Below are 25221 nucleotides of genomic sequence, written 5' to 3' on the forward strand. Positions count from 1 at the left end.
TAGAAGTCACTGGTGTGTCAAAGCTATTATAATATAATTTATTAACACTAATGTTTTTAATAATAATAAAAATATTTCGTGTTCAGCATTACCTTACAGATAAGAAGCTTCCATTAAGACAGCCTGCAGAGGAAAACACTAAATCAATCTCACTGCAGAGATATAAGAAAAAAAGGATATCAGTTATTTTTTATTCAGTTTTACAAGCGCAAACTTTCAGGTCCAAAACATAAGAGCGATTATTGAAAGTTTTGTACTCCATGTTCAAAATACCTTCATGATGTTTCTCCACAAAGGTAAAAGTTCAGATGTTTCATAAACTTCACAAATTTAATGATGCATACTAAGTATTCTAGCAATGCTTGGTCAAAATGGTGGATATTCTCAACTCACTAGCCTATCATTCTTGGGTATGATGCACAAAGCATGCACTACACACTGAACATAGCTCCATTAACATGTAATGGAGCATTTTATCAAACCTAATGTGTTACATAGATTTTAGGCATTAACAAATAATCAATAACTGTGAGTTAATAAGAATGGCAAACACCATATCACACATACTGCAAAAAATTCTGCAGTTTGAGGAAATGTACAAATACACTCATACCCGGTATAAGAATGTTCGGTATACAAAATTTTCGCTTATCCAAACTGAAGAATTTTTACCTTGTAATTCGTTATTAGAACGAAATTTCGCTAGCTAATTTCGACTTCGGCAGAGAACTTTCTGCGAACATTTCAATTCAGCAGCACCTAACAGCTGTTTGTTTCTGCAGGGGTGCAAGGCATTATGTTTAAGGACACCGTGAGGCAGCAGTGCTTTGCTTATGATCACCGTGAAAGTTAGTGCTCTAATCTTTAAAGTGTTCTTTTGTGTTTGTTATGTAGTTGCTGTTCATTATTGGGTTTTAAGGAAGAGAAAAAGATTATTTCGTGTACTAGTCAACAACAGTATACACATCGTTCTAGCCGATCACTTGGATAGTGATCTATTATGAAAGAATGAAAAATGTAAACATGATATCATTAATTATTTTACAGCTAGTTGGCTTATTTGACGGTATATGGTATTATATGTTTAGGGTGGCTTTTGAGTGAACTTGTCTTCGGTTTGGAACAAGGTGGAGTATTCCCCATAAGAAATAATGGAATCTTTATTTTTGATTTACAAACTCCTGTCTTTCAAACAGATTTTCAGGAACAAATTAGGTTTAGATACCGAGATATGAGTGCATTGGTAACACTGCAACCTTGACCCAGGAACTCTTACTTGACTATCTCAGGAGGAAGTCTTCCTTGTGCGTGGTTAAGCCACCTCTGAATGAGGTCAGCATTTAAGGTAAAGATTTGCCTGCGAGGGTCTGGGACTCGGACATCATCTGCAGGCATGGCATTCTTAAAAGATAACATAACATAACAAAGATAACATTTATACATGGGATCATAGTACAGCACATGCTTCCTGGATACACTCAACTAAGGAAGAACAGTATTAATAATAAGCAAATAAAGTATTAATTCCCAAGTGATCATTCTTTCTTTTAGTAAAAAACAAAGAAATGAAACAAAAATACAAATAACTTCTTGACTCAGACAGAAGACAAATTTTAACTGCTTGTATTGTAAACTCAAAATTAAAGTATTCTATGTCTTAACTGTTTGAAAAATCTCACTGTGCATTGGAAACTGTACTTTTAACTCAGTTCTCAATGGTTATTAATTTGGACCTACCTGAGGAGTATAATAATGTGCAAAACTCTGGTCTCCACCAGCATACACTCTCTTCATGCAACAGCATTCTTCAACATCTGTAAAACAGATTAATTCACTATTTCTCTGAACCACAACATGCAGTTCTCTAAAAGCAGATTATTATGGTGGACAAAAATTATCATCTGTGACCACATAGTTCTATTTTCAGTGAGGTACTAGGTGAATCATCTCTAGAAGCAGTGTTTTACCCTTTTCAAGCCTGATTGAGGCATCTTAAAAATATTGATATTTTCTCTATTTCATATTGGCTCTTTTATTTCCGCTGGCTGTGCTACCATCAAGGTCAGCCACTTCTTCAGTCTTTCCAGACCAGTGATTGAAAATGTCTGTTTCTAATGAAGGCAGTCAAAGTGCAGAAAACCAAATGCCAAAAGAAACCTGGCTTTTGGCAAAATAGAAACACATTTAACCTTCTTGAACAAGCTCTCTGGATAAGTAAATGTCTGACTACATGCATAGTAACAGCTACCGTTGATAAATGGCCACTGCAGAAGGTGAAAAATATTGATCCAATGTATTGAACTGAAATGATTTCAGACATGATCTCATAGAGATAAAACTGAAGAATGATTGCTCCAATTACCATAAGTATGGACAGCCTGGTTGACAGTCATGTGCTAATTCTAACCTGTGAATTGTGCGCCTCTGAAGCCAAGAAACATCACTCAATATACTGTAATATCTGACCTGGACCTAATAAAGGAAATTCTCTACTGAATGTTTAGTGAAATTCTTTGTCAAAATACTTTTCCCCATTTTTGTCATGATTATCTCACTTGTATCTGGAGGACATGGTCCATTATAAGGGATCCAGCTGCCCTTCACAGGTGCGGGGCTTTTCCTGTTAGATGTTGAGCGGGTTCCCAGTTGGCCATTTCCTCCAAGACCAAAAGAGTCAATCTTTCCTGAAGAAGGGACGAAAGCTAAAGTGTGTTGCCTGAAAGAAAGAAAAAAGAGGCACTTACCACCACAACTGGGCAAGAAAATAGACTCATTTGACGATACATTTCATAGTACAAACTTTTAGTGAAACATGACATGTTTTGCTTTAAATATTCTTGTTAAGAAACGGGGAAAACTAAGAGTAATATAATACTTGATCATTAAAACACACCAGTTATGTTGTAAAGAAAAAAACTGATTCTATCATCACAAAAAAAATCTTAAGGATGCAGATAAGCTTTTAAAACTCTTTACCATCATCGATTGATATCAATTAGCATGGTCGTAGAATCTTCTTTCTACTTTTCAGTACAGAATTAACCTTTGCTTCTTTCTCTGAATCCTCTTCTATTGTGAGAATTACTCTTCTATTTTTTAGAATTTAATGTTAATGAATAATATAAAATTTAATGAAAAGTCACCATTTATACTGCATATCCCTTCTTCACATATTATGAATGACAGCTAATAAAGTAGAAGCACCGGTTGCACTATTAGTAAAAGCTACAATGCAAAATGCAGTGTTTCCTGTTAGCCATGATGAAATAAGTTTCTGAAATCTAAGAAGATACCCTCTCGCTAGATAATCTAATTTTGTTTTACTCCACAAGTACCAGAGGTGTGTTACTTACCTGCCACATGCAATCTGTGTCACTACATTCCCCATTAACTCAAAGACTTTTCTGGGATTTATTTCATGATTGGTGGTATTGTGACCCAGCTGACCATACCCTCCTGCTCCAAATGTAAAGACACCCCCCTCCTAGAGCGCAGAAAAAACAGAAAAACAAAGGGCTGGTCTAATTAAAATTAAGTATTCATTGGGCATACTGTATTTGCAGATGTTAAGTCTTAAGAACAGGGATTGTCGTTTCTCACTAAGTGCTCCTCGAGAGGCTAAGACACTAAGCAAACTGAAGAACAGGGGTCAGTTTCTTAAATAATGCAAAAAGATTAAGATTTTATCAAATGGACTTAGAAGTCCTACACTATTTTCTAATATAATTTTTTTCTTACTATTTTTGGTGTACCCTCTTTATGTTTGTCACTTCTGTTTGAAATATTTGTTATTTTAATTAATTTAAAGAAAAAAAATATTAAGAAATGTCTTTCTTAAGAAAATGTATTAAGACAAATTAATACTATTAGATAGACTGCTTCCATTTTCAGGACCTATTCTTTGGTGGAAAAAGTCAAAAATATTCAAACAATAGAAAAATAAGTAAGACTAAAATAAGACTAAATCAAAGTGAAAAAACAGCAATATAACTATAATAACATACATAACACAATCCATATATACATAATACAACTAATCTAAAACACTATATAAAAACCTGTATCATGCAAATATTCTTAAACACTGAAAGTGCAACACTGTAGTCATGCCAGTCCTTGCGGGGTAACAAGTGACTACAAGCCAAACCTGGGACAGGAAAAACAGTTCTGAAAATGGCACGTCTACCTTTGTGAGGGCAGCTGTGTGATCCTCTCCACAGCAGATGTACACAATCTTTTGTGTTCGGAGAGATTTAAGAAGTACAGGAACATATTTGTCTGGAAAAGAAACAGTTCAGTTTTATCTCGCTTAGTTGTAGGATCTTGGATGATGGCCAGGCAGACTTGCTTTTTCAAGATAAAAGACCATGTCCATGGTCATGACGTAACAAGATATTTAACTTGTTGGGATTCATGTACATTTACTTAACTTCAATTAAGAGCCTTTTCCACAAAAACACCAGACAACTTCTCTTAAATTTGATTACTTTAACCTCTCACTAGTATTTTACTTTGAAGGAAATACTGTAACAATTGACTGTTAATCATCTAAACAGTCCCAGAATATTTAATACAAAATATTATTTAAACCAATAAAAAAAACTATGATTTCTTTTTTGTCTTACCATTTTCATCATTTAGTCCTAATTGGCCAAACTTGTTGCGTCCCCATCCAAACACTGCTCCTGAGAGAGTGAGTGCAAAACTGTGGGCCCCCCCTGCAGATATCTGAGCAAAGGGGAGCCCCAGTAATGAGCATATAAGCTGAGGAGATGAGTGGCTTTTGGCATCGTTGCCCAGACCCAGCTGGCCATATTTATTCTGTCCCCAGGAGAAGATCTGGCTACCTACACAAATACATTAATGGATTTATCATTTAATAAAACAAAACTTTTATTTAACTTACAAATGCTCTGGGACACATACCCAGTCATCTATCTAGAATTCAGTGAATTCATAGTGCATTAGTTTTCAGTTTCTGACAGATAAAATGACTACAAAAGAGCTGGAACAAGAAAGACCAAACAAAAACAACTGCAACATACTACAGGTACAGAGAACTGGAAACTTTTTCACCACATTTCCATGTTTTTAATATTTCAAGGCTCTGTATTAATTTTGTTCTCACTCAAATAGTACCTCTGTCGCATCCATTGTAAAACGATTTTCAGTTTGTGCTGCTGTATATAGTATGGTTTCCTGCTTTGCCTTTTAAAATGTATGATCCCCATAACTGGGCAATTTGGAACTTAACTTCTTCAACAGATTTCATCTTATTGCAGATTTACAAAATGAGCAGGTGAGCCCCTCAATGTCATGGTCCAGAGTGGTTGCAAATGTTTACTAATTGCTGTTGATTTAGCAGCACTGTAATTTAATATTCATGAGAATAAAGTTTTTTGAATTTGAAATCAGCTACCTTATTTCACAGTTGTGTTAACTACTGGTTAACAGTAGTTTGCATGCTGTCTTGACAAAACAGTTGCTTTTAAAAGAGATACCATCTGAAATTATTACTCAAAATCATGACTACAATTGTAATATTGGAAACCTTGAAAAACCAATATTACAGGTATCATGCAGAAGAAATAGAACAGACCGCACCATCTCTATTCCTCCTGTGTTTTGCATAGCATTCCTTTGCCTCTCTGCACTTTGCCTGTACAACTAATTTAGGTATATCGTTGCCTCCCCCTTTCTCCTGCCTTATGCTTAGATTGACATACTATATGATCTGCATGACTTTACCACTTATGACATGGCTAGGTTTCACGGTTAGGTTAAACAGAGTTTTATGAGTTTTTTTTTTAATTATTTTCGGAGTGTTTCTGAGTTATTTTTATTTGCTTTAGCCCAAGTCACCAAAGATGACAATGTAAAGATGTAAAGAAAAATTGAGAAAAGTCCATTTCAGGGCCTGGGTAAAATGACAAAGCCTGTTATGATCTATAGGTGAAAGGGAGGCAAGAACAAGGATCCTAAGAGCCTACTGTAAGTACATGTTTGGTGCTGAATAACAGTTGAGCATCAAGGTGACAAATGTTTAAAATGATTAGTCTTGAGAATGTTCAAATAGACTGATGGACTGAATGGCCTCCTCCTGATTGTAACCTCAATTATATTCTTGTGAAATTTAAGTCAATCCAGTGTTTTCAGATGACGTTTTCATACACACTCCTTCATGCTAGCCTTAAGAGTGGAAGAGTGAAACTGCACTGTGCTTTTTAGGATTATAAATAAAAAAATATTTAAATTGTTTTAATAAGTACATAATATTAACAATATGCAACCAACTACAATGATTAAAATGCTTCTACATAGAAGATAAGGCTGGGTGCATGCCGGTTGGGCTCCTATCACTGATATTGCTGTAGTTCAGCAGATATTATGTTCTAGTAACGTACCTTTTGACAGTGCAAGGGAGTGCCAGAATCCACAGGTCACCTGGACTATCTGTACTTCTGATAAACACTTGATATTTCTGTGAATAAACAGAAGATAACTGTGAGTTTATAAAAAATGCTCATTAATCATGCTCAGAACTGTTGGGGAGAATGAGGCAGCTCGAGTCCAGTTCTTTACCCTACAGTAAATGTGGATCCTCCTACACATGGCTAATTTTACCTAGACCACATACAAACTGTGGAGTCTGGGGTTCCTGTATGGGCCCTGGCCTCTCATATTTTCATAAATATCATACAATGTTTTCCCAGCCTTTTATTTGTGAACACTGAGGTTTGATTTATATTGTTAACATTCTGGCTTGATTTCCCATTTTAAAAGAGATGTTTCTTATACTGCTGTGATCTCATCATTTCCTCTGAAGTGATGAGCACCAGTGAACATTGTAAATAAAAGATTAAGATTGTGCACAAAAGAGTCTGGACTGCAGAAGCTTTTTTGATTACTGACTCTCCAAAAATAAAATGAAGGAACAAGTGGTGGGGCATTACTAGCTAAATTATTTCAAGCAAAAGCAGAAAATCACCACACAAAGGAAGGTTGTAGCCATCACCAGACATCAATGCAGGCTTACTGCATAATATTAATAAAATACTACTATACACCATGTGGTTATCACATTAAAGAGGAAGCAATTTATCGCTGTGGTTTGGGGTCATCCAAATGAAAATAAAAATATCTGAATCCTGCTGTGAAGTGAAAGAGTTGGAATTCATGTCAAGCTTTCATGCAATATTTTTGCTACAACCAAGAATGAGAAGAACATATACTGTATCTTCTCATTATGAGACAAGACATCATTATACATTTTGTCATATAAATTACAAACTGTAACAGCATGTAAGCATTGGAAAGAAGTGAAATATCATTCAGGGCTAACAAGTAAAATTATGAGGATAATGCATAACACTACCATGAAAAACTATACTGATTACTTGGCCAAGCAGTATGTAATGCCGTTTTCCAGTTTCAATGATACATCACTGTTACACTCCACACTTCCTGTTACATTACATACTTATTGGAGCCTCTATTAGGAAGATCTGAAACAGAAAAGATAACCAGGAAACTTCTAAGCTGACTTAAAAGAAATATGGATAAATGGTTGTGTGAGCTCTACATGAATTTGTAAAAGCTGAGCAAAACAATATTGTTACACCCATTGGAGGGGACTATTGGGTTGGCTAAGAATTAAGAGACAATGGTCAATATCTAGAGAGCGTCAACATTTGCAGTTCCTGGGACCTTCAAGAAAGGAACTGGGGTGGAGTGTTTAAAAAATTGATCAAAGGAATTGTCTAGTTTACCTTTGTTAATTAAATTCAAGGTCAATTATTAAGAGTCATCAACAGTACAGCAAGGATAAAAAGAAAGAAAGGAGAGAGGACGAACAGAAAGACCCAAGGAGAGAGAATGTTGGGGTTCAAAACAATAGTGCTCATATAATGAACAGTACATTATATGTATTCAGAGATTAATACAGAGATTAACTGTTCTCATAAGACACCAGAGAGACCCGTGATCTGAAAACTCATATAGCCCAGAAAAGAGAAAATTAGTTGGCCCTATTATTTTAAGGGCCAGTTTTGCTTGGAAAGGACTCAGGGCTCTCTCTGCAGGTTTGCAGTGACTTCAGTGAAAGATGCACCTCCTGGAAATTGCTGCAGAGCCAGCAGGAGGTCAAACACTGAATAGCTACAGTAAATGGGTGTGTTGAAGGAGCATGTTTGTACCTCTCCAATGCCTTGTGTAGGGACAGAGGTCATAGCTGTAACTTAAGACATGAAGACAGAATAGCTGAACTGGGTGGGTGCATGTTAAAAAAAATAACATTGATTTTAAATTTTACAAAAAAGAAAGGTCACTTAATATGACTATAAGTCAGGTTCTCTTGTCAAGGAGAAGGCAGAGGAGTCACCTGGGGACCCGAATGCACTCTTCTGCTCCTGGCAGGCCCAGCTGTCCATCTGAAGCCAGGCCCCAAGCAAATACCTGGCCCTTGTCGTTCAAGGCAAGCGTGTGGGCCTCTCCGCAGGAAACTGCCACAATGTTCTGAGCATCCAGGGCCCCAACCTGCTCTACAGACACAAGGAGACACCAGCTGACCGGCCTTTCCTGGCAACTTTACTTCACACCTCGCTCAGTGGTTTATGTAATCTGTGATGGCCACTGCAGGGCACACAGGTGTACAATCATATGCTTCTGCTGCTCCAAAGGAGCGCACAGAGCACTAAGCAAGGAAGCCCCATATGGTTTGTTTTAAAAATATGTAAAACACCTAATTTATGTTGGTCACTGAAATAACTCTCAGTATACCCAGAATTTTGTCCTAAATAAAGCCGGCTTGAATGAGACTTTTTCCATAATATAAAAATATATTTCTAAAACATCCCATGAATAGTGTTTGATTTTATGGAACAAAAAGGTCAAGATCCGTTGTAGAAACACCTTCTATCACAGTTATTCCACTTCACCACTCATCATTCCCATGTTTCGACTGATTAAAAAGTATATCCTTTATCAACGAATCTAGAATAAATTCAAGAAGGTGGCAGAGCTGAAAGGACACTGCTACAGGGGGATAACATTCCCCTTTATTTTAAGTGCAAGTGAACTACAAGAAAACTGCAAGGGAAAACAATTTGAAAAAAAATGCCTCTTTTTTAAAGCAGGACTGTAAACAAACTTATGATGTCGAACTGTTAATAAAGTTCCCTGTTTAACTTTTGGGCTCTTTAATAATTGCATACACTTAATGCTACTTTTGATTGGGTTTATATTACCTATACAACTTTCCTGAAGCATTGATTTGAGAACTGCCCAGTCAAGTTTTCCAAATCCCAGCACAGCTCTGAAAGGTTGGTGCTAGATTAACCCTGCAATTTATTCACTTTAGCTTTCTTATTGATTTCTTTACGGAGCATCTTCCTTGTCACTGCAACAAATTCACAATGTTTTCTTTAGCAAGTGTACACACATTGTACAGTATTGTACAGACAAGGAAAAGTAACTGTGCAGGCAGCATGAGGATAACACTATAACAGATTAAAAAAATCAAAGCCTGCCCTTCTGCTTTTAGTATTATTTTCTCATTTCATGTATATAAATCATTACCAAAAATTATAATTACTTTAACTTTGTTAGATACTTTAATATAAAAACATGAGTTTTGCACTACTAGCACAATACATAAAGTGTAATACATATTAGTATAAATGGTATTATAAAAAAAATCAGTCTCAATCTTTGATCTCAAATCTTGTACTATAGTTAGAGCAACAATATGCTGAGAATTTGACAGTGAACTGGACAGCTTCAATATAGATGCATCAGGTCACACAGCAAGTATTATGATCTACATCAAACAGTGAGGAAGGCCAATATAATCATTGACTGTCATGACCACCCCTTGCACAATAAAATGGAACTCATTCCATATATATATACAGTAAATGGAACAGAACTACAGTAAGTTATCCTTTATTCCCACAGCTACTAACCTGCTTCATTTTGTTCTATACAGTACGTTACTTACCGCAGGTCTATCTCACACATAATGAACTGTAATGATTACTTAAGCTGCTTATTTGTTTTTCTCATGCTATGCAGGTGTGTTTCCTATTAATTGACGCATTATGTTAAATGTAAATGTTTTTTACGTACCTGCAAAGGAAATTTGCCATACTGTATGTGACAATAAAGGAAGTAAGCATGCATAATCCTACAAGTTATCTTTCTCTAACACAAGAGCATTTTAAAATGAAACAGGGCTCTCCCTGCTTGTTTCTGATAGACACCAGTATAACCCCCCCTAAATTCTGCTGTATGTGCAAAGACCTGCATGGGGAACGCATGGAATCAGCTTAGTCATCACAGGCATTTACAGTGTGACAGCAATCCCCTCCCCCTCAGCACACTAAAGCACCTCATTGGTGTGCTGCACAGTTAAGCAACAGAGAAACAGGGTGGTAAAACACAGAACCGAAACAGAAATCTGAAGGAGAAATGGAAAATAAAATCCCCAATTCCCTAATGAATATACAGAATGAAACATAAGCTACTAATCGTATTCAATTATTTGCCTTTATATTGAGCTAATTTGCTTATAGAAACTATCACTAGAAAAGCAAACACAACGAGGTATACAGTGTGAGCTTCAGAAAAAGAATTGTGGAGATTGCGTATACTTGAAAAACAATTCAGAAAGGAGACTTTAAGTAAAAAGCAACTCCAAAATGTGTTTATGATGGGATGTGAAAAAGTTGCCATTAATAACTGTTGCCAGAACTATTACTTTAAAAAAAACAGAATCTTTTCAGAGCTGTGCTGTAAGAATAGACAGGAGCTACCCTTTATAGGCCCCTCTGGTTACACTTTGAAGAACCATGTGGGTTTGTTTTATGAAGTCAGCTGGAATCTGGAATAAAATGTGGAATAGTACTAAGGAAATACAGTATACTGTACATAATAACAGAAATGTATCTGCTGAATAAAGGCTTCCAAGATCCTTCCATGAATTTCTGTCTTTGGGTGACATACAGTACATTTCTCCCTGAAAGTTTACTCCTCTATTACGCTATGTTCATCAGTGTAAAACTGACTGATAATATAGGCATTCTTACAAATCCAGTAGCTTCAATACATATTGTGCATTGATAAACAATGGAGCTTTAAATAAAATGTAGGTACATTCTGTGTTTTAATGTGACTTTTTTAATTAGACAAACATCAATAGGTTTGTTTAAACAACTGAGAGGATTTGCTAAACATGAGAGAAAATCAGAAAATCGCGAAATTTCAAAAGCACTTAGAAAATAAACACATATTTATATAATATTTTGTGTTTTCCATTAGTGGTTATCCTGCACAGTAGGGCAACACTGCCTAATCCATCAGTGAAAACAGTGAAAAATATAAAAATATGGAATATAGTGAAAAAGTCTGCATTTGAAGTCAAGAGACATATTTAAAATCTGCCACTTAACCTTCACTGCTACTGTTTTAAAACATCTCAAAGGTACAGCTTTTGTTTTGTACCTTTTGTTACTGCTATACAGTAAGTGACTAGGAAGTGTCTAAGAGTTCAGATAGAGTGTGTAACACCTGGCAGTGTAAACATTTCCAGCTTCAAAGCAGAGGGGATGTTAGCTCAGATGTAGAGGGTCCAGATACTGTGATCACAAAAATCATAAAGTTTACCTTAGTTTACCATAATTAAGTTCTGGACCATCATAAAATCAGCTCAAGACAACAGAACAAAAGGAAAAAAGGGGGGAAAAACCACCCCAAGAGAGACAAGGAGAGAACTTGAAACGTGTGCCAGGTGAGAGGTCTTTTTTCAAGATCATCTCAGAAGACCCGACTGGAGCTACAGTAAGTACTATTTCTGAATCTTGACAAGAGAGCTTTCTATTCTGTAGCTTCTAGGGAACTTGGTGTTCCTGAGTAAAAAATCCCTCAGTTTAAAATAGCCTGTCCTGCTTAGTGGGTGCATTTTAGAATAGGGAGATATTTTTTGTTTGGCACCTGGGTTTGCAGAGAAAGAGATTTTATCATAGGTTGTACTACTTGTTTTGAAGGCAGACACCATATTTTGAGAACTCCCTTCAATTCATGTGTTTTGTTTTAAAATAACATAAACATTATTTATTGCCTTGGGATACCGCTTTAACTATTACAACCTGGCATAAGGCAGGCCTGATGTTTACCTGAATTTGATGGAACATGATACTGTAGATGGCATAATTTCTCACACTATCATTCAACCATATCACTGACCATCCCATTCTTATAAATGATACAAAGGGAAAGTACGAAGAAGTGCATTTAAAAGTATAGGAGGTACTTTTTATTCAGAGATTTGTGGGAAATGGAACAAGCTATACAACCATTTTGTTAAGGCTGATACCCTGGTTTCTTTCAAGAAACAGGAGGATAAGGATCCTTGAATCAATTAGCTACATACTACCAAACGAGCCAGACATGCTACAACTGAGAGCAGGCCACTTGGCCTTTCTTATGTTTTTAACTGAACAGAATGATTTATCCTTGAACGGGACTCTGCTTGCAAAATCTTCTGTAGACCTGGGCTTCATCGTGTGCACCAGTGTTACAGAAATAAAAAAAAGGATTCTCACTGCTTACCTGGTTTCTTCCTGGACTTTTCGTGTCCTAGCTGTCCAAGGTCATTGCAGCCACAGGTATACACGGCCCCATCGTCCAGCACAAACACGGTGTGCCTGCGTCCGCACCCCACATCACAGACCTTCTTACCATTGAAGAACTCACAGTTCCGCGGCTCCACCACAATCTCTTCGTCAATCCCGCCCAAACCCAGCTGGCCAAAAGAAGCATTTCCCCAGCACAGCATGGCGCCCTGCCTCCTCCAGGCCAGTTCCCGCGTTTACGTTCAACAACCAGCGGGACTGTGCTGCTCTAACACTGGAAGCACAGGGAACAAGAACAGAGAAGAAACGAGTGTCTCTTGCAGTCAAGATATTCAGCAAAACTCATCCAGTTGTGAGCCGTTTGGTCAGGAGTAACCTTCTCCTTTGGCGTTCCGAGTTGGACTTTTGTACTGTCTTTTGGAAGTTGTTGCACTCGGGAACAAGAAAGTAATCAAGGTCTTTTAAAAGAAAGAGATCAGTGCTTCTCAAGTCCTTCTTGCTAGGAACCGCTTTGTAAAAAAAATAGATTGCCAATTTGCTTTTGTTTCTGTTATTCTGCTATGGCTTTATGCTCCCCCATAGGAGAAACAGTCACAGATATAATAATAACAACATAGCCAGATTTGTTGAAAAAAGTTATCTCTTGCCTCTCGTGTCCAGCTGCACCCCACGCTGTCACATTTACTGGTTGAGACATTCGGGAACTAAGCAGACCAGTAGTTAAGCCATCACTTACAAGATGTAAATGCCATGTCACTGAAACAAAGCAAATAAACTCAGAATGGTAATGTCAAAATCTAGTGATACTGCACAACGGTGCAGTGGTTAGCATTGCTACCTCGCAGAGAGGGGGCCCTGGGTTTAATTCCTGACCCAGGGTGTAATCTGTGTGGAGTTTGTATGACACCCCGTACTTGCGTGGCTTTTCTGCGGGTGCACTGTTTTCCTTCCACAGTTCCAAGACATACTGTTAGGTCAACTGGCTTTTAGGAAAATTGATGTGAGTGTGTGCATGTGTGTGTTTGTGTATGTCTGTGCCTAGTGTCCTGTCTGGAGTGTGTCCTGCCTTGCGCCCATTACTTTCTGGAATCGGCTCTTGCTCTCTTGTGACACTGTATTGAATAAAGCGTTCAGAAAATGGATAGATGGATGATAAAAACTTTACCACAGGATAACATCTCCCAAATTAAACCAGTCACTGCAATTCAGATAAAGATGAATAAATTAGAACAGTACTTTTTTATCAATATGTTACTATGTATGATTATTATAAACGTTTTTTCCATAAATCTACTGTATTACTTATGGAGACTGAAAATGAGAAGTTAAATAAAATGGACCTGTCATGTAAGCAAAGTCAGCAATGGCAAAGAATTAGGAAGAAGAGATTAACAGATAGGAGGGTTTCCATAGTTTTGCTGACCTAGAGGATGATAAAATGACCCAAATGCAGATCCTAGATTGTACATACTGTATAGTACAGCAATGATAAATCAATGTAAAACAAATAGTAATTTTAGCTGTTTTTATGAGTTTTAAAAAACTCATAAAAAGGTTAGTGTGTACAGTTAATATTATAATCTTAATTTGCTTTTAAACTTTATAAAATTATACAGGGCTTTTCAATCTCCAACAATTTCATGACATCACAGATTTGTACTTGAGAAAAAATTCAGAGTGACTGACGTATTGCATGAAAATTGCAACACTCATACCAGGTCTTAGTTCTGTGTAATACTGCAACAGGAACTGCATCAAATGCAGCATGTTTTCGGCCCTGAAGAAAACGGAACTGAACAACAAAGTAGCCAAGGTTTGTGACATCCACCTCCATTTCAACATTAGACAAATTAAGGCTTCAAAGTATTTTTGTCTGGGTAGTAATTACTGAAACTCTGATTCTGGAGAGGTACATCTAGAAGGTTTTATGGATCTCCCTTCAAGCATCTTCAATGTCTAGGCACTTGGATCAATTTCATTTCACCCAGCTGGTTTGTTCAGTAATCATTAGAACTGTAAATGATGAACAGCCTGCCATTCTTAAGGATTAATGGCTGGCCATTTCTGACCTTTCTCAATCAAATAACTTGCTCAGCTGATCAAACCTTGTTGTTCCAATTTTTCCAATGTTTAAGGGAGACCTACTGTACAACCTCCTGCAGTAGGGCTCTTAAAGCCTTAAGGTTGGCCACGCCTCGTTATTTTCTTCAACCTGGATGTGCTGATTCTGGAGAGTTACTGTGTCTGCAGGATTCATTCCAACTAACTCGCAGTAAGCCATATCAACTCATTGTGTGCATACCTGGCTCAATTTAACAGCGTTTCTGTCCTAGCTCTTCATGTACTGGTGTTCTAAAGACACCCCCCCCAAAAAATGAACACACAAAATCCAGGCCTGCACACATCTGCTAAATCAACATGCTAGTACAGCTGCCCTTAGACAAAAAGATTCATTTAATGAACATTACCAACGACAATGTTAACTGCCCCTAAAACCTTTATTCAATATTCTTGACAGTTTCCACTATCTGTGTAAGGCCCGGTGTACAGCAATGCCTATGACTCAGGAAACTTGTTTTCAATTACTTACAAAGACAACTGGCTGGTCAGTTGTCTTTCTGATGTTGTCAGACTGACTGACTGGACAGTATGAGAATGAAGTCAGTTGCCTCTTTCATTCAGCCACCAGTCAACGAGGCACCTGAAAACTGTACATCTGTTTCCTGGAACAACAAAACATACCATGTGTTAGCATTACTGAACTGCAAGCGAAAAAATGTAATGTAAGTGAAAGACTTGTACATGCAGGCAGACAACAAAAGGCAGAAAAACAAGAAAAACTCCCAGAAAACAAAAGTTGTTACAGCCCAATGAGAAAACTTCATCTAGCTACATGAAAATAGTAGCAGCCTATACCTAATTACTAAATTAAGCATAGTGATACATAAGAATTACCCCCTGATCACTAAATGATTCGAGACCTCGTTATATTTTGTATAACTCGCTTTGCATAAAGTCATGTGATTTCACAAGAGCAGGGGGACAAGTAGATAGGCGAGTGCCATGTGTGGGGTCATAGACACGCTGTACGTATTGTACACTTGATGATTTCAGCTCGTTTATAGCTGTATAGGTACAAGGTTTCTCGAACGTATTTCGCAGGTTATTCTTCTCAGCAGGCTCTGAAGAAACGAAAGATGTCATTTAAACAACGTAACGATACAGTACGTCGTTGCTCTTGGTATAGGAATCGGGAGTGTGTGTGGAGAGGTACCACGACGAACGTTTCTGAACACTATCGGCGCAGTTAAGCGAGTGTTTAGCGTTCACTACAGGCGTGTCGCCTCGCTGGTAGTTATTAAAGCCCAGTGCCAACCCTGAGTCACAGGATAACTTTAACCCCGCAGCACAGCAGCAACTTGAAGGTTCCAGAACTGTGGCGAAATGATGCGGCTGCGACAGATAGCGACTCCCTGGATTAACAGACTTCACAATAGCCTTGGCACTTGCTTGTCTGACAGTCCTGTACAGTATGAAATTTTTCGCGTTTCTTATTTAGCCCCTGTTACTTCTAAATTTCACGTAAGGCATTTTACAGTTTTACCTGTGACTGCAAGGGAAGACATTACCACTACTGCTTAGTTACGACCGCCTCTAGTCCCAGGAGTTCAAGATATTTCTGAGAGGACGAACTACAGGCCTCACAGCGTTAGCCTACTACGATAGAATTCATTTTCCACATTAACATAAAAATGTTTCTTCCTATGCATGTGTTAGGCATTACTTTGAATGCTTTTGATTGATCGCCGTTTTATTAAGGCAGGAAAAGATAAGCACCTAACATAGGAGAATTGCACAGCTACATTTTGTTTCTGTATTAGATGCAAAAACGAAGTTCATTCAGACTTCTTACTCTTAGGTAGGAATTCATTCCGCAAATACATGCACACACATTGACTATACACTGACAGGTTCATAACTTTAGTGTTACATACAGAAAGCGGGGTCATCTGCCAGCCAGCATAACACGAAACAGCTTTATTCCTATTTTATTTTAAAGAAAAAAAAAACAATATCCAAATTACTTCTATGCAGGCACTAAAATCTATTTAGCTTGTACCTTATCGTTTTTATTACGACTAAACACCATCATCTCGATGCATTTAATCTTACCTGAAAATGTGTCTGTTCAGTGTTACACCACCATGGGGAATATTTTGTCTGTCTTGTCTTCTACGTTAGTCCCACACTATTCTCACTGCAAACACCTCCTGGCACAACAGCGAGTTGAGGCCGTGGTCAACAATTGCTGTAAGGGAGTTGACGAAACAGGAGAAAATATAGGAGCTTCTTCTATTTTCTGAATGTTATGAATTTGCTTCTAGAAGCTGCATATACTCTACAGCTCATATCATTGCCCCGGACGTGACGATATGACAGCAACACCCACAACGCGCTCTTTCCTCCCCTCCGAGGCTCTCTCGCAAATTCTAGACTTCTGTCGGCGCTGTTGCAGAGCTGTCCTACAAAGTACTCATGCGTTGTAGCACCCAGAAGGTGCTGGGGCTTGTGTTAAAGACGTGAGGCTGTTTCAGTACGGGGCCTGCAGGGATGGCACGCCTTTGTGTTCGGAACAGTTGGAGACGTGGACGATTTAAACGTTCACCCAGAACAGATTGAAAATGATTAAACAGCATGTCGTGATCGGGCCTCAAAGGGGATTATAACCGGTACGGTGTACACTAATGTGTTGTGTAGCTCTAACTGCAGTTTGTTTACCTTTGTTATTTAAAATAAAACGCAGATTAAATACAAATCAGAATTATGTGGTGTTTATATGTACATAATGTAATTTTTGCCCTTAGAATGTACAGCAGTACAGCACCAGTACAGCACCATGACCAGTAGTTATTAGTATTGCATTATTAGTAAAAGCATTGCTAGTCAACATATTTGAACTGAAGCTTTTATCGTACGCGCATGGATTTACACTGATTTCAATGAAATAATCATGAGGTACTGTACCAACAGGCCTTATCGATTTTCTTCGTATTATTATTCAAATGGCTAAGCACTGTCACAGTAGTCCAGTTTCCATAGTAACAATAGCAACTTGGATTCTGCTTCAGTTTTTGGAAGAAATGGCTAATGTTGTAGCATTTCTGTGTGCTAAGCTTGTATATATTTATAGATAATGTATCAATCACAAAGCTGCACACAACCTATGAGGTTTTTTTTTTCTGGAATCATGTTCTTTGAAAATATAGTTTTAGTCAACAATACAATTATTTAGAGTCAAGCGTGAAGACTACCTATCAGACATTTAATTATATGATTATTCATAATACATTAACCAAAGAAAATGACCATATGTTTTGTCTAAGTTATGAACAACAATAATAATACATTTCTGTGTTTTGGAAGGTTGTTAAGAAGGTTTGTATTTTAGGGGATGAAGGTCCCCCGAGAGTTTCTTTGACTTAAAACGTATGGCTATTGTTTTGTTGTTGTGCATGATTCTGCATTGTTTAAAATCACAACAACCTGTAGTGCATTATGGAATCTAGTACACATACCAGAAGAGGAAGCTTTAATATGCTCTTATAAATACCTATAACATTTTAGGAATTGAGTTTAAGCAATTTGGGACTGTATGTCTCTACACAAGCTTTGACTCATAAAATGGACAGACAAAATCATTTGCAAAACTGCACTTCTTATTAGAAGTGTTTTGCAATTAATTTTTTGTATGTTAATTTCCTAAACTAGTTTCATTGTGTCGGTTCAGCATTCATCCTCTTTGCTCTCACTTAATTCTGTACTAAAGTAGATTGGTCCACTAGCTCAGTCTGGCTTACCTAAATTTCCCCCTATCTCATCTTATGAAAGAATAAGATTATACAATGTTAAAAACAGGAGGAAGCCATATTGCCCATCTAGTTTGGCTGCAAGTAGGAAATTCATCCAGCTATTTCTATCAAAGTAATTCATTTCATCTAATCTGCTGTGAGGTGGGAATGTTGGCACAAAATGGCTGCTTCTCATCAACCTAGTGGGCATTGCACTTCAGTGGAAGAGTAAGAGAAATATCCACCTATTTACAGCATTTGAAGTACTGTGTGATCTTTTGAGTTGAAGGGCACCAAATTCATTATATCATTATTTATTATTAATAATGTTGGTAATTTAAAACAAAATGTGTACTGATTACAAAAGTGACAAACAAAAATAAGAACCAAAACAAGCAAGGCAAAAATCTCAGTTGAAAGAGGGTAGTTATGCAATGCAAGATTACAGTTATTTTCAAGTTTTTCTGGTTTCCACTTTCAAGTCATCGGTCTCCATAAGAACCCACAATAAAACATAACATGAAACTGAACTCTATAACAATTAAAAGATCTACTATTAATTATGAATATTAGATGCAGATTTCCATTCCTATAGATTCAAAGTGATTGTAACCAATATTTGATTTTAAGAGATTTGTAGCGTAAATATTGGCTTTTTTTTCTGGGGGCCACTTTTGCACATTGTTTTATGAAATCCTAGATACTCTCAGATACCTTTTTTACATTTTGAAACTTTATTTCAACAGATATACCGTACAATGTATATTCTTGTGAGCAGTAACTATTATTATCACAACAGCAATTCAGCAACGCAGAATGCAGTATTAAAAAGAACAGCAGATTAAATTATCATAGATACATAATAATGATAACAATAATAAATTAGTGAATAATGATTATTAGTGTACTAATCTTATATCCAAGAATTGTTTCCACCCCAAATCCAGCTGTACTTGCTGAGCAGGCTAACAAACCCACTATGTAAAGACTGAGTTTGGTCTGAAATAATTTGGTTTATCCTTTAACGACAAAGTTAGTCTTGATTGGAAAAAGCTTATATACAAGGCCTTCTCTGACTCCTCTCTGATTCCCTGGTCTGTTGCTGAAACACAACTTAATGATGACTGATTTTCTTAATTTTGCTTTGTATGACCACCAGATGTTGCTATGAGCACATTAAATTTCTTATACTTTTCTAGTTTCTAGAGAGTTAACCTGTTATCAAATATAATAAATGAAATCTAATTCCCAAAGAAAGTCATGTCACTTTTTAGATGTACCACTAAATACTACTGTATGTGAATTTTATTAATAATTTTATTAACGATTATTAAATTTCAACATCAATAAACACCTAAACTGTGGGATTAGCATCTGAACCTTAAAAACTGTTTTTTATTTCATTACAGTCCTGAAAGAAGTGGTCAGTCTGTCCACAAATCATTTTGAGAAACTGTCTTGGTCTGTGATTTTCCAAGATCAATATGTGGTTTCAAGATTAATATTACGTTACAATAGCTGGATAGCCAGAAAACAAGAAAGACAAAAACATTTATACACTGGGTTACAACAAAAATTCTAACCAAAATTATAATCTTTAGCAACAGCTTTGAAAAGATTTCAGGGCTCACATAAAACCACCTTTAAGCTCTGCATTTGTGTAAAGAATCAATTATTGCATAACACCTGTTCTGCAAACTGATGGTGGTTAGGTACCCGGAAGCTGTGTATGTTTATACCTAATATTTACCCTGAACATAAATAAGGTAAAAGGCAATTGGTGGGCATTTAGAGTTCAGACACAGGTGAGTAATGATGATGTTTTCAAACCTCGCATTGGAGAAAGACTTATAGGAAAGTATCACCTGTAACTTGTAAGATGAATTAGATGGGATCTGCTTATTGATACACACAGTGCATAAATGGAATATCTAAAACTACATAATTATATTCTTCTCATTAGAAATTATTACTCTACATGAGAATTATGAAAATATTTATTTTCTTCTAAAATTAGATTCTTTCTGAAACTGTTTATTAAATCTCTGGGGTTTTGGGGTCATTCAGGAGAAAGTTTTACATCAAGAAACCAAATTTAAAAAACCCAGGTGGTCTTATACAGTATGTAACCTTTAAATCACCAGTTTGCAAACACTTGGAACACATATGAGTTTGGATCAGTTTTGTTAAGTTAATTGGTTCCACTAATGCAGGAAAGCATAACTGGATCTGTAGGGTGTAACTTGAGAAGTGTAGGATGTTTCTATATTCATTCAACAGATCTCTTGCTTACAGTATACGTGCAAAATAAAAATGATCATAGCTACCAAAAATCGATGATTTAAGGGTGACCTATAAAATCTGACGATTGTGCTCCATAACCAGAGTTTGTCACACCTGCCGAAAAAAAAATCCATCCATCCATTTTCTAACAGCTTCTTCCAATTCAGGGTGGCAGGGGAACTGGACTCAATGGGCACAAGGCAGGATACACCCTGGATGGGACACCATGCCATTGCAAGCACACAGACATAAACACACACACATTCACAACAAGGCCGATTTTCCCTGAAGCGATTAACCTACCAGTGTATTTTGGACTGTAGTAGGAAACCAGAGCACCCAAAGCAACCGATGTTAACATGGGGAGAACATACAAAGTCCATGCAGATACCACCTCAGGTCCAGAATTGAACTCAGCGCTACAAGGCAGTAATGCTGAAAATGTGCCACCATACAGCTCTTGAATAAAAATAAAATGTTTTCAATCCAATTAGGTTAAAATGTATTTTAAATAAAAATTCATAAATGGAATTTTGCATTTTTGTTTTGCTAATGTCTCTCTGTAAGGCAATTAAAAATAAAAAGTTTAATGTGTTTAATGCTTTATGTTTTGTCTTTCTTTTTCCTAGTGAAGAATAATACATTCTTTTTCAGCTGAAGGATATCCCTTATATTTATGTCTGTCTATTGTGTCTTTCATAAATAATTCAGTATCTGCTAAATGTATTACATATTTGCATTTTTTTTGCTTCAAGCTATTTTTGGTATATGACTATACTGAGTAATAGATGCATAATAAATATTTAATACATTTTTGAAAGTGCAAAATATTTACTTCATAAATTACTTTGTTTCAAACATTTTAAATGAATCCATTTTGTGATTACTATATTGGTGTCATATACTAAAAATCACACTAAACACAAGAATGTATTTCTCAAATCTTTATTGTTGTTATGCTGCTTAAGCAATCTGTACCATAGGACCATTATTTTTGTGGAATATTTCAACATGCCACAATCAAAGAAAAAATGTCTTATTTTATTTTTTAATTGCATTGTTTTGTTGTAATATTTATATGAATTATATTGTCTGAAAACACAGCAAAAAATAAAAAATGTGAAAGTGTATTGATTAACAAAATATACATTTTACTATGCTATAGATCTATATAAGCAACATACTGTACTGTATCATATTTAAGCAAGTATAAGAACATATGATGTACAGTATCACATATACTGTAATTCAACACATTACAAATACATTTGCTTTTCATCTGGGCATGTTCTTTTTAACACTCTTCCAGGAGGCTTTCAATGTTTTTAATTTCTATAATAGTTGATGAGATGATATTTCATGGAAATTACATCTACAAATCTAACATATGTATGCGGTAGCTCTAACTAAGAAAATTAGTCAATTACATACAGACATCATCTGCATGGCAATGCTGAAAATGGGATTTCTGACAAGTGTGAGCCCTGTGTGAACAGCGACTGCCCTTAAGCTGGTGAGCAGCTAGAAATAAATGGGTTTTGGAACCAGTTCAGATGGATCTGCTGTTGTAAACATGTAATGATATTTGAGAGACTCTGCCTTGTGTGCAAATTCATTAGCTAGTATCATTCCAGATATGAGGTTTATAGATAAACAAAGGAAAACGCACACCAAAGGAAGATCTCTAAAACATTAAATAGTCTGGAGTATGTTGAAAAACAAGACTCCCCGATCACACTGTCAGTATCAGAAGAGGGTTATGCTTAGTAGGTTTGGCATACAGGATTTTCAGTTCTGGAAAACAGGGAAGTTTTGCATAATAGGATAAGAAAGGCTGCAAACAGGAGGAAGCAGTCAGCCCATTTACTGTAGTAGTAGCTAATGGGTACAAAGATCTCTTCTAGCCCCTTTTCTTGAAAGTGGCCAAGATATTGGTCTCAACAATATGGTTGGGAAGCTTGTTCTACTTCCACAACCTTTCTGTAAAGAACTGCCTCCTGTTCTTTGTTTTAAATGCATTTTCACATAGTTTCCACTTGTGTCCCCTGGTTCAGGTTGCAGTAATCATGCTGAAGTCCAATGGGTTGACTGACAATACCTTTGAGATTTTTAATACTTGTTGTCACGTAATCTTGTCTGTTTAAGTCTAAAATGATTTCGTTCCTGCAGGCTGTTAACGTAAAACATTCCCTTAAACCCTGTACTGTATGTATCTGGTTGGTCTTCTCTAGACTGATCCCAGATTAGAAGCTTCTCTTCTACATCACAAATCATACAGTATATTCTTGCTTCATATTCGAGTCATGTCACTTTAACTTTATCAATGTAATCTGGTTTTGAATTATTTTTATTGATTTGTACATAAGCTTAGATGAAGAGATCTACAGACGGACGATAAAAAGCTACCCAATACATCTCTAGTAGGAAGGTATGATAAAATAAGATACTGTATACAGCAAACATTATAAAAATACAAAAGGCTTTGGTAGTGAGACAAGCCCTTGGGCGTGTTGGAATGGGATCTATAAAAATAGGCAGGTCCAGGCCAAACCAAAGTTGCAATTTGCAATTGATTTCTCAATGTAGGGAAAATAAAAATACCACTACTACCAAATTCCCAAACAAAAGCCTATGCTCCTCTTTGAGCTCCTGCATACACTTCTTCTTGAAGTCCCTACCTCCTGCAGCTGAGCACATACACTGCCTAACAGCCTTAAAACAAACGAGTTACAGAACAGCCGCTCAGAGTCTTCTTCAAAAGTTCAAAACTCGGTTTTCCCAGGAACTCACAGATTCTTCAGTCCACAGTCAGTCCATCTCCCTCTGGTGCGTGGCGCACACAAGAGTTCTGTGCTCTGCTACCCCAGACTGATACAGGAAGCCTCTGCTTTCTACTTTTAAACAGTCCATGACCAAGCTTATTTCCCCAGAGGTTTCTGTGGGATTTTTTCCTGATTGGGCTGTGCTCTTACAGTAGTCACAGTAGGCCAGGGTATTGGCTTTATCAACAGGGTTGAGTAGTTTCATTTGTATTTCTACAGCCCTTTGTCTGAGTAATTGCCTCCTATTATTGGTTTTAAATGCACTTGCATGTACTGTAGCTTCCTCTTCCTCTGGTTCACTGTAGATTCGGGTGTGCAGAGCAGGTCCTCTGCACTCTGGTCAACTGGAAATCTTTCCATAGCAGATTGGTACAGATGTACAGATGTGACAAATTACATCTGAATGAGGTGGTCATCAGTCTTCCTGGCATAAGAATCTGTAAAATAATCCAAAAACATTTAACAGGAATGTGAGGGGGGAGAAACCAAAGACAATTAAAAGAAAGGTATGTGGGGAACAAAAACCAGAGGAGAACCAAAGGGAAAAACAGAACACATGATCAGGTAATCAAGCACTTACACCTAATTGCAGTTTTTGTGGAAGACAAGCTTTCTCAACATGAACTGGGAAAGACCTATTGGAAGATCAGTAGCAGAAACTGAAATGGTAGATGTAATTCATGATAGCTTTCTTACTCGGTTTGTGAAAGCACCTTAGAGAGGAAATGCTTGTAGTATATTGTCTTTTCAAACAATCATGTTCTGAGGCAAACAGAGATGAGAGAACCATTAGGGAAGTTTCATCACAATATAGTGAGCTTTGAAGTATACTGTATTTTGAAACTTTTCAGTCCAAAGTCATAGTTTACAATTTCTGGAAATCACTTTTAAAGGGAAAGAGACACGGTTTTAGCTAAGTAAAATGGAATAGAACTGATATGAAATCAATGGAAAACGGATGGCAACACAGTTCTTTGAACATGCAACAACTATAATAGATCCAATGTGGTATAGTTAAATGTTCAGTAGCCTTTTGATAAAGTTCCTCAAAAATGATTCATTTTTAAATTGAGAATAATAGCTAATTGATCCAGGGATAAGGGCATTTCTTTAAAAAGCCAGGGCATCGGCCTTAACAAGATAGCTTGATAGCCTTTTCGATTCTCCTAAAATCCTGAGGGTAAAGAAATACTTCCTGCTCTTTGTTTTAAATGCACTTCTACTTGTGTCATTCATGAGTATTGTAAAGCCAGCCATTAAAGAGAAATCATACCACATGTTAAAATGGCTTTTCATCAGGATGTACTATTGATATCTCTTTAACTGTTTTGTCTGGGGTTGGATTTGGACCCAGAATTTTGCCTATAACCATCTTATCCAATCCATGGGCTTGTTGGTTCAGGTGATATGTAATCTGACAGGTGCTTTTCACATATTTCCTCTTTACCCTTCTAAAGTGCAAGGGCACATTCCTAAATTCAGAACTGACAGCCAACAAATTATCCCCAACACGCTCACTTTACATAGAGGGGAAACCTACTAAATGTCACTGACAAAGTGGTCTTACCAAAGGGCTTCATTCAAAGAAGAAATTTGACTAGCAAGTTGATATGTGAAAAAGACAAAAGACAACATATG

The 25221-nt window shown here is 36.8% G+C and overlaps 1 protein-coding gene across 2 annotated transcripts in view; it reads right to left on the reverse strand.

Moving 5' to 3' along the window:
- herc4 (HECT and RLD domain containing E3 ubiquitin protein ligase 4) overlaps nucleotides 1-17215 on the reverse strand; it is a 29765-nt gene extending 12550 nt beyond the window's left edge. Inside the window, exons 1-12 of one of the 2 annotated variants that reach the window (XM_006630724.3) lie at nucleotides 16803-17215; nucleotides 15220-15352; nucleotides 12607-12903; nucleotides 8381-8540; nucleotides 6405-6481; nucleotides 4626-4847; nucleotides 4187-4278; nucleotides 3354-3484; nucleotides 2556-2716; nucleotides 1738-1814; nucleotides 1277-1401; nucleotides 93-152 (exon numbers count right to left, since the gene is read on the reverse strand). In XM_006630724.3, the coding sequence (XP_006630787.1) occupies nucleotides 93-152; nucleotides 1277-1401; nucleotides 1738-1814; nucleotides 2556-2716; nucleotides 3354-3484; nucleotides 4187-4278; nucleotides 4626-4847; nucleotides 6405-6481; nucleotides 8381-8540; nucleotides 12607-12832 (1331 nt within the window). In that variant the 5' untranslated portion in view covers nucleotides 12833-12903; nucleotides 15220-15352; nucleotides 16803-17215. The remainder of the gene's footprint in view (nucleotides 1-92; nucleotides 153-1276; nucleotides 1402-1737; nucleotides 1815-2555; nucleotides 2717-3353; nucleotides 3485-4186; nucleotides 4279-4625; nucleotides 4848-6404; nucleotides 6482-8380; nucleotides 8541-12606; nucleotides 12904-15219; nucleotides 15353-16802) is intronic. The other variant, XM_006630725.3, reaches the window with a different exon arrangement.
- Between the last annotated feature and the right edge of the window lie 8006 nt (nucleotides 17216-25221).

This window comes from Lepisosteus oculatus, chromosome 4 (assembly GCF_040954835.1).
Source record: "Lepisosteus oculatus isolate fLepOcu1 chromosome 4, fLepOcu1.hap2, whole genome shotgun sequence".
Classification (NCBI taxonomy): Eukaryota; Metazoa; Chordata; class Actinopteri; order Semionotiformes; family Lepisosteidae; genus Lepisosteus; species Lepisosteus oculatus.